Source organism: Lygodium microphyllum, chromosome 19, assembly GCF_053477565.2.
Source record: "Lygodium microphyllum isolate KBCC chromosome 19, Lygodium_microphyllum_v1.1.10, whole genome shotgun sequence".
NCBI lineage: Eukaryota > Viridiplantae > Streptophyta > Polypodiopsida > Schizaeales > Lygodiaceae > Lygodium > Lygodium microphyllum.
In genome coordinates, this window is record NC_141153.1 from 114,226,953 (window position 1) to 114,237,272 (window position 10,320).

At 42.5% G+C, this 10,320-nt stretch overlaps 1 protein-coding gene across 2 annotated transcripts in view; it reads left to right on the forward strand.

Annotated features, from left to right (window-relative positions):
- The window catches only part of LOC148020285 (mitochondrial-processing peptidase subunit alpha-like), a 34,532-nt gene extending 24,533 nt beyond the window's left edge, over nucleotides 1-9,999 (forward strand). For both annotated transcript variants that reach the window (XM_087700615.1, XM_087700616.1), the window contains exons 5-13: nucleotides 1,140-1,307; nucleotides 1,410-1,490; nucleotides 1,665-1,731; nucleotides 1,909-2,006; nucleotides 7,482-7,554; nucleotides 8,411-8,481; nucleotides 8,560-8,609; nucleotides 9,060-9,172; nucleotides 9,493-9,999. In XM_087700615.1, coding sequence (XP_087556741.1) covers nucleotides 1,140-1,307; nucleotides 1,410-1,490; nucleotides 1,665-1,731; nucleotides 1,909-2,006; nucleotides 7,482-7,554; nucleotides 8,411-8,481; nucleotides 8,560-8,609; nucleotides 9,060-9,172; nucleotides 9,493-9,539 — 768 coding nt within the window. In that variant the 3' untranslated portion in view covers nucleotides 9,540-9,999. The remainder of the gene's footprint in view (nucleotides 1-1,139; nucleotides 1,308-1,409; nucleotides 1,491-1,664; nucleotides 1,732-1,908; nucleotides 2,007-7,481; nucleotides 7,555-8,410; nucleotides 8,482-8,559; nucleotides 8,610-9,059; nucleotides 9,173-9,492) is intronic.
- The last annotated feature ends 321 nt before the right edge of the window (nucleotides 10,000-10,320 follow it).

Below are 10,320 nucleotides of genomic sequence, written 5' to 3' on the forward strand. Positions count from 1 at the left end.
GATATAGTTCGGAGAGCAAAGGCTATCATTTGTACGATCCTTGCACTCCAAAGATTTTTTCCAGCAGAGATGTCATTTTTGCTGAAAATGCATCCTATTCTCAAGGTCAGTTTGAAATGCCAGCTACCTATGAGATTGGTAATGTCTTTGAGGGTTTTTTGCTACTTGCATTGGGATCTGTGCCTGCTGTAAATGCAGAAACAGATGTATTATAGCAAGCTGTTGCTGCTTCACCTGCCCAAGATCAACTCAGGGTTGATCTTGGATACTCAGCAAACTTGACCTTAAGGTCATCCTATGATTCCAAATCTTCTCAATGTTTTATCTTTGAGGGAAAAAAGAGGTTTAACTCTGAAGATGCTACTCACAATGAGAATAATTAGTTGAGAAAACAATCCTTATCTGAAACCTGAAAGTGTGATTACTTGAGGATCGAGATGCAATATTTTACATGTATCAGATGTGGTGAAGATCTGGTGCGCTCTTCGATTTGGTTTGATAGCAATTTCCCAGGACTTAGCTGTGGAAGCTGGAGGCCCTATGAAATTAATTATAGGAAAGAAAGAAGCAATTGGGGCTGAGAGTGTGCGGCAAGTTGGATTAATTCCTGGGCCCAAAAGCTGGGGAAGAAGCAATATCTAATGGAATTTCTGAGATCTTATGACTTGCATTTAGTGAGGGAAAAGAGGATGTGGTAGCCTATAATATTTAATACCTGATTTTGGTCTGTCCATTCTTTAGTCTTTTTCTTGCTTGACAATTTCCATTCTGTAATGTTTCTCTTGATGATTCCATTTTGACTTCGTCCCATCCATTGAATGAATGCTTTTCATGAGAGCTGTTTTACAATTATTTCTTCAACATTCGAATGCTCTCCAGGTCCTGGCATTTTTGGTTGATGTTTCAACAAATCAGGCCTGGAAAGGCTGATTCTTGTGATTGTGTGAAGCAGCTGATTGTTTTGTGTGAACAAGTCACTTTCTTCACTGTGAGCTCATTGCTTTGAATGGAAGGATCAGCTTTGGCTGTTGCGATTGTGCAATTCTAAATATAAACATCTCTTAGAAAGTTCATCCTGTAACTGGTGCTTCAGATGTTTTGACATACTCTGACAAAAGAATTTTGTTGTTTGAACTCAGGCTAATTACACTGCCCCAAGGATGGTGTTGGCAGCTTCAGGAGTGGACCATGATGACCTGCTTTCTGTAGCCGAGCCATTGCTTGATGACTTGCCGCATGTGGCAGACCCTGAGACACCATTCTCACTGTATGTGGGTGGAGATTGGCGAGGATCTGCAGACACACCTGTAATATCCTCAACATCCATATGTGAATGTTTTAGTGTGTCTTGATTTTCAATGAGATTGTCTCATCATTGATGCTTACATCTCTCCTTTGTTCATGGCCAGAAAACACATGTTGCCCTTGCCTTTGAAGTCCCAGGTGGCTGGAAGAATGAGAGGGATTCAATTGCTGTTACAGTGCTACAGGTAGTGAGGCTGGTAGCCTTTATTTTTGTATGCTATTAAATTATGGCTTTGTATGCTATAAGATTCGATTTTTTTGGGTGCTTATTCTTACCAATACGGAGATTGCTAGTATAGTTGAGACCTATAAGTAGTCATGAGCTTTAAATGTAAGAAATGCGAAGGTTGTCTTTGCAGACTTTGCTTGGTGGGGGTGGTTCATTTTCTGCTGGAGGACCTGGCAAAGGGATGTATTCACGCCTTTGTAAGTTGTCTGTGCTCCTGGTTTCTCTTTTGCGTTTGTGCTCTTTCCTCAAATTCACTCCCTTTGTACATCTATGATATAGTGAACAGTGGTTTGTCAAGAAAACTTTGTGCTTTTTCCTCTTTTGCTTGGTTTTGTTCTTTCATCTGGCTGATGGCTTTATTTCTCTCTTTTCAGATACACGTGTCTTAAATCAACATGCAGAAGTCCAGTCATTCACTGCATTCAACAGCATCTACAACGACACAGGGATTTTTGGAATCCATGGTTCTTCAGTAAGATGAAACTCTAGTGCCAGTTTCCAGAAGTTGGAGTTCCTTCTAAAATTAATTGCTTCTGAGTTTTGATATTGTGTTTCCATGAAAAAAGAATGTTAGACATCAGCATGCCAAAGCGAGGGATATTAGAATTAGAGCATTTTTAATTGAAAATCTTAGGTGAAGTTTGATGAAAATGTTAAAAGGTTCTTTGCATTTCACATTCTGGTGACAGTTGGAGAGCTATGCTCCTTCAGCACATAACTGTATCTGTACCTCACTCTTTCATCATTCATTCAGTCTTTATTCTTCATCTATCTTTATCTTCTTTGTCTGTGTTTTGTTTGAGCTCATTTTGTTAGTCGTGTTTGTACACTGTTTTCTTTGCAAACCCTAGTATATCCTCACACTTCATTATTAGCAATGTCGCCTTTTCAAAACTGAGAAAAGCCATAAAGATAGCTACTGTAACATTCGATTGTCAATCTGCTCAAAGATGATGTAGATTGGCAAAAGACTCCACAAACTATTCTGCACAATTAAAACTGGTCGGTGTTCTCAATGCTCGTCTCAGTCTGGTCTCATCTACATACGTGCAAGGGTGGATTTGTAGGGCTGACTGTCACAAAACATGAGAAATCCGCATGCTGTCTTGCACTTATGAGGGAAGAGATGATCCTGTACAGATGCACCTGTCAATTTGATGTATGTAAAGAAATGCTTGAATAGAGATAAAGAACTCAAAAGTTTATGACAAACACATTGAATAGTAGAACTCAAGATGAAGGGAACTTAGAGTGACAAATGTATGAACGTATGAATCAAACTCCATGCTAGGGTATGAGACAATGGGCCTCAAACCTACATGTCATGTGGACTGGGAATGAAGTAAGCTGGAAGAGGAGTTGGAGACACTCAACACAGCTGTGAGACTGTGTCATTCTCTGAATGGATCTCGAAATGCAGCGGTATTCTTTGATGATGTTTGAGTGAAGGTGGGCAGCATTGTGTCAGCCCAGAATGTAGAAAATGCTGATCTGGCTAGTGGTGATGGTGTTAACTGGTTTGATAAGCACGAGGAGACTGGGTGGCAGCAAGGCAGCCACCTGCCTGGCATGAAAATGTAGATTGCAGCATGGTGTACCATGTATGTGACCTCTGACAGCAAACACACGGTTGGAGACAGTAGGCGACAGTTGCAGTGTCTGTGGACACTGGTTGGGCCTGAACAGCAGCAAGCACACCTGAGAATGATGGCGACAGCTGTTGCATGATCCTGAACAGGTGGATCAGAAGATGAAAATGCAGCATAGCAACTTGGAATGACCAGTTTTGGTCCCCCTGTTGAGAAACCCTTCACTCTTCACCCGCATGTTGCGTTTTTGCATTTTGTATTTAGGGTTTGCAGCCTAAAAAAGGGGCGCCATCCTAGACTGACTATGCCTATTTATAGGCCACTCTCTCATTCATTCCTTACGGCTGATTCATTTAGTCCGTCACCTCTTCTCTCCAGCCTCTCCACTACCCTCACACCCCTTCAGGAGGACATTGCGGTTCGTGGTTCGTGGCTGTGTTCATCATCTTCCTTATGCTACGGCACCCTTGGTCCCTTGTATCACATTCACTTCATGATTCAGATCTTCATCGTTCCATTCATCAAAGTTTTTTCTCTCTTCCCTTCTCTTCTCTATATTTACCGAGTTCACTCCGTGTTCCTCCCTGCCAACCCTACTGTCTCATTGGTACGTCGTCTTTTGACATGGTATCAGAGCTGGATTTGCTCAAACAGCGGCAAAGATCCTCCACTCCAGAGAAGGCAAAGACCGGTGGCGGGTTCGGCATCCACTTCTCTTCTTCTTCCACTACATCAACTTCTCTTCTTCTTCCACTACATCAACATCTCGTTTTTGCAGGTTTCAGGTGTTTTCAGCTTGCTGCCCACACCCCTTTCATAGAGGACATCACATTCTCAACTGTCCCTTGCTATCATCTACAGTCTGGCGCCTGTTTTCAGCCTTCCACCCGCAGTTTGCAGCTGTAAGCAGAGCGACTGTTACTGATCACTCTCCATTCAGAAACAGATTTCAAGTGTTTCAACTTGCTGCCCACACCCCGTTTGCGGAGGACATCTCAGTCGAAGCTGTCCATTCCTGTTTCCATCAGTTGGCGCCTTCACGCAGTTTGGAGTTGATTTCAGCCAGGTGATTGTTGTTCTTGTGCAGATCTGTCGTACAACCTACCATGTCATCATAGTCCTGTTGCTTGAGTTTTTAGTCTTTCTCTCTCTTGCTTCCTGCATTTTCTGCGTTTTTAGTCTTTCTCTCTTGTAGGCTGTCCTGCCTGCGTTTTTAGTCTTTCTCTCCTACAGGCTGTCTTGCTTGCGTTTTTAGTCTTTTTCTCTCCTCACCTGCGTTTTTCTATTGGTTGCAACCTCTTACTGTTGGTCACATCCTCCTCCCACTGGCAACTCACTTCCAGCCCTTCCACTACCCTCCCATCCCTTGAGGCGGACATTGCGGTTCGTGCTTCACACTGTCCTCACACCCCTTGAGCCGGACATTGCGGTTCGTGGTTCATGGTGGCTGACCTCTTCCTTCTTCAGCAAGGCACACTGGTATCCATGGCTTCTTTACCAATAGATGACCAAACTATTGGGTGCTTCTATTGTGGCATCATCGGACACACCACCAATGCTTGCCGACTTTGACCTTTTCTCCCCATCCCCTCGGAGTATATGCGTCTTCCACCAAGCACTCCTTGTGCTACCTCTCCTTTCTGGGCCACAAATATTGTTCTGCATCGACTATTAGAGTACTATGCTCAAGGCAATAAGACTTATCTGATGCGCACTAAGTCCTTTCGAGCACATGGAGGATCCATTGGCTCTACGACCTCTTGGAGATCATTGCAATGCCAGCGGCAGTCTTTTCCCACTTATTTTCTGGTACAGTGGCTTCCACGACCTTCGGATTTGCAGTCCACTCCATTGAGAGACAGTGATTGTTTGATACCGTCTCGTCAGTCTACTCCTTCGAGAGACAGTGGTTGCTCGACTCTTTCCTCTTCTTCGGCTATCCAGTCTGCTCTACTGAGAGACAACAACTGTTGCCCACCTTTTACTCATTCTGAGCCCCACCTTTCCCCACCCTCAACTACTCAGGTTTGAGAGGCTACCTTTGGGCGCTCTTTGGCACCCCAAATACCTTCTTCGGCACGATCGGCAGCACTTCCTTCGTCATCAAACATTTCGGAGTCCGTGATCCATGAGTTTTTGGATTTCCTATCTACTTCAGAGGGGGATTCAGAGGGGAATGTTATTTCTTTGCCCTTAGAGGGGGCATCTATTTTTTCTTCGACTTCAGAGGGGCCCCTCCACCTCCCACCTTTAGAGGGGGAACCTACTCCACATGAAAATCTTCACCCATCCTCTACTTTCTTAGGGTGGACCAGTCATCTCTTCTACTGATACCCAAGATCTTTAGGTACCACCTAGATTGAGACCTCGGAGGTTCAGCCGCTACTTGGTGACAAGGCCTTCGTATTTCTTCCAGCATGGATGCACGGAGCTAGTGGCTTCTCTCCTAAGGTTGAGTTTCGGGTTCTTCAGTTCACTCTGTCTACTATTCTTTACTGCAGGTTCACTTTCTGGTGGAAATCTTGGGTCTTAGGGCACCTCTACATCTTCTTCCTCCTCTTCTTCTTGCCTTCGTCCCTTGGTCAGTATGGAGCCACCTCCCGAGATCAAGTACGGGCATATCCTTATGGTTCTTGGCACCGCACAAAGTCTGACATTTCTCCTATGCATTGCATGTTTTCATCATCTTTGTACTAGGGCGCTTGGGCCAGTGAACAATTTCCCCACGAGGGACACTGTCCAAGTGGCACCTGCTACATGAGCATTCTTCAGAATGTAGCATGTGTATCTCCACCTCACTCTTCACTTCTTCCCCTTTTTGGGCCTGAGAGGGGTGGTTGAGAAACCCTTCACTCTTCACTCGTAGTTTGTGTTTTTGTGTTTCTGCGTTTTGCTTTTAGGGTGTGGTGTGCGTTTAGGGTTTGCAGCCCCAAAAAGGGGCGCCATCCTAGACTGACTATGCCTATTTATAGGCCACTCTCTCATTCATTCCTTATGGCTGATTCATTCAGTCCGTCACCTCTTCTCTCCAGCCTCTCCACTACCTCACACCCCTTCAAGAGGACATTGCAGTTCGTGGTTTGTGGCTGTCTTCATCATCTTCCTTGTGCTACGGCACCCTTGGTCCCTTGTATCACAGTCACTTCATGATTCAAATCTTCATCGTTCCATTCATCAGAGTTTCTTCCCTCTTCCCTTCTCTTCTCCATGTTTGCCGAGTTCACTCCGTGTTTCTACCCGCCAACCCTACTGTCTCGCTGGTACGTCATCTTTTCCCTGTTCCCCGTTCCAATTCCCTGTTCCATGCATGGCGTTCCTTGTTTCCGTTTCCCGTTCCATGTTGCTATTAAATGCAGCCTGGTAAGGGTGTGGAAACTGGTTGTTTGACTAAGGAATGATGGTGGACAGCTGGATGATGTGTCTCTGATGCTGAAGATGCAATGGAGGCTCTTGGAATCAGGTCACAAGGCTATAGGACTGCGTGGACGACTGAGGCAACAATTCGGGAAGCACCACAATCTGAGGTATCCATGGGGAGAGGGGTGTAGACAGCTGTGGGTGTGGAGAGGGCTGATGGTGGAATGATAGATGAGAGATACACTCACATAGGCTCCAGATTTGGGGTGCACTTGATCTACTGCCAAAAGTAAGCCATTTAATGTATTCCATTAAATTAAATGATAATAATTAAGCATTAATGTGCTTTGGGAGCTGATTTAAAGAGAGTAATGATGGGTTAATGGAGACCCTAAACTTAAAATTCGACAATGTGTATCAGAATGTCGAGGCTGATGTTGCAGTTGGAACTGGTGCTATTATATCCTAGGATCCTCCAAAAGATTTGTTACGACTGTGACACATTTTCCACTCATCCTATATAGTTTTGGTCACTAGTAAGCTTTGAGGTTCTTTGCATTCTTTCTCACTGATTTCCTGCGAAAGGAAAGATGGCAAAGTGTAAGAAATGCCAAAGCACCTGATGGCATGTGCAGAAGGGTCAATATGTTAGGGAACTTGGTAATACCTTACTGGTCTGGTTTCTGCAGATCCTCAGTGTAGGCTTTTGTGTGTCTGTGCAACAGAAGAAGTGACACCAAAGTTGGCACAGGCATCATAAGAACTGTGTAGTATTGTGACAGCTCACAGGTGGTTGGTACAGATTGCGGAAACATTAAACTTAAAATCACTCTTGTTTTATTTCTTCATGGCTCTTGTACTAGTTGTGTTTAGATTTTCCTTAGTAATTATGTGCTTAAGATCTCTCATTATACATTTAGTGTGAATGCTCTTCAAATGAATATTTTAAATTGAAGTCTACCATACTGAATACCTTTGTGCTGCTTGGGAACTTGTTACAGGATGTACCTTTTGTTCCAAAGATGGTTGACATTGCATGTGTAGAGTTGTTGACAGTTGCTACACCTGGAAAAGGTAAACTGATTCGACTAAAGGAGTTTTATAATGCTCAGGAGTAGTTACCACGCCTGGGAAAATGCAAACTGACTCAATTATATCAGTCTTATTATGCTCATCTTAGCCCCTGATTTTTATTGTTCTCCGTTCTTCAAATTACTTCATTAGCTAGTTTTGAGCTTAAAAAGGAGCATATGCTATCCTGGCTCAAGGCAGTGTTGGAAACCTGTTCCCTTTTTCTATTCTGCTGTAGTTCTGCTGCAGAATACCTGCTTTAGTTGCAGTACAGGTGGATGCCATGATGGATGTGTTTTACCATGGTGGATCTGTTATGTGTCCTCATATATTGGTGTTTGTAGTTGATCAGTGGATTCTTATTCTTATCTGCATAATTGAAACTGGTTGTGGTAATGATCTGCCTATTCATCTACATGTGTTCTATCTTATGTGGCAGTATTCCTGAAAGATTAGCACAGTATAACACTGCTAGACATAATGTGAATGAGATACTGGAGGTGAGCTTTAGGTTGTAGAGAGTCACATTGTAAGCAAGCATAAGAGAATTCTGCCTATGCAGTACGAAATGCTGTGACGAGTTTATTACATTATGATCATGGGAATGATTATGGGTCACATTAGTATTTTGCCATTGGTTTCCAAAGGAGAAGAACTATGAGATGTTCTGCCTGACAATGGTAGATCATCAGTTTCTAAGCACAGGAGTTTAATGGATTTGTAATCTTGGAAGAGAAGAGGCACAAAAGTCCTATTTTTCTCTAATAGAATCATAAGTTCTGGGTCAAAAGAGAGCTTAGCATGCTGGAACATTAATGGAGTGTTTTGCGTGTTAATGTCTTTTTGGCTTGTGTAACAGTATCCGAGGCAGAACTGGAAAGGGCCAAAAATTCAACCATATCTTCTGTTTTAATGAACTTGGAGTCTCGGGTATGGTTTTAAGCATATGCCTTGTTTATGAAGAAAAGCAGGTTTATCATCAGATTTTAACTCTTCTCAAATTTTCAGGTTGTAGTTACTGAAGACATTGGGAGACAAATTTTGACATATGGCGTGAGGTGAATGGCAACAATGAATCTTTATGTTTCATACTGTTAAAATAAAAAAAAAAATCACTTATTCGACTATTAATGTCTCTGAGGTTTGCTATCTCACAGTCAACTATTTAAAGCCTCTTTCTGGTATTGAGTGTTCTGTTAATGTATTGATAACTGTCAGTCTTGCTGATAGTATCTAAGCTTTTATCATGCTTACCAAAGGTCAGTAAAAGGCTTCTATGTGGTCATATTACTGCCTCCTAGTTTGTTACATGATTGATTTCATGTATCCTTGGATTTTCTCTCAACAGTCTTAACAGATCTGTTGTTGGTTCTTGATTTGCTGCTGTATTGTTTGTACTTCTCTTAGATCTTGTACTTCAGACTAATTTATTATGAAATGTTTACCTGGTTAAATTGTGAATATAGATGATTGATAACAAGACTCCACGTTTGTATCACTTTTTGCAGGAAGTCAGTTGCGGACTTCATTGATGTAGTAAAAAGCTTCACTGTTTCAGATATACAACAGATTGCACAGAAGATCATTAAGACACCTTTAACGATGGCCTCATGGGGTGATGGTATGATCTTTTTTTTCTCATATTTGACATAACAATGCTTAGCAGAGAGATGATTTGACCATGTATAGTGGTACTGCAGTGAAAATGTGATCTGTCATGGGTTCAGTTAAGCAGACTATAATTGCTGGTGGCACTGCTAACATTGGATATTGTTTGAATGTGTTGTAAAGAGGGGAATATAGAGGGAGCGTGTGAAAGGGGGTGAATATAAATTTATATTTTTGGGGGAGTGGAGAGGTTGTGTGGGACAGGTGGGAAGGAGGGGGAGTGTGCTGTAGGGGATGGATGAGGGAGATTGACATTGATTATTCTTTGTGCAGTTGGCGGTGTTCCTCGGTATGAAACTGTAGCTCAAAGATTTAAGTGATTTCTTGTTCTGCCAAGGTTCTTTTTCACAGTGCAGGCCACATTAAGAGCTGAAAGTATTTTCGATTCAGTTCAAAATTCCTCTTTGCATGGATCCATATCATGCTTCAGCAATTATTGAATAAATGGAGCTGCTGCTGCCTCCTGAGGTAAATAGGAGAGGATATATATTTTTGGTTTGATTCGTGCAAGATTGTGAGAGATCCTAGTAAAGGATCTGCTCTTCAAGAGAGCATGAATGTTTATAAGCTTCTTTGGGGAATAATACTTCTGCTGAATGTCTGACTACTATGTTACACCAAGTCGAGTTCGATTGTTCATCAATTTTGAGAAATGCAAAGATGTAATTCTCTCCTTCTCAGATTTTGATTTGTAACTGGAAAGTATAGATATGCTGCATAAGCCCCTTGTGGGAAGTGTTTGCTGGGGACTCTAAACTCAAGATTCTCTCTTTTTCTCCCCCCACTGCGCGACATTTTCTTTGGTTTACTTTACCTTATTCGTTTCTTGTGGGTGTGGGCTTACTGGAAAGTTCATTTCACTTGCCATGGTGTGTTGGTTCCATCTTTGGGTTGGCTCTGAAGTGCTCTAGTGGCCTTTGCCAAGGGTTTAACCCATGTTGATCTCAAATCACTTTTTATAAGACCATTTACTGGGGTAGTGTGTTTGCTGTGTAGGCCATGGTTGAATTGGTTAAATCTCCATACATTTTGGCTTGGATGAAGTCGCAGAAGATTCAGTAATTGCCTTTTGTTTTGTGGCTTGCTTGTACAGGCTTAACG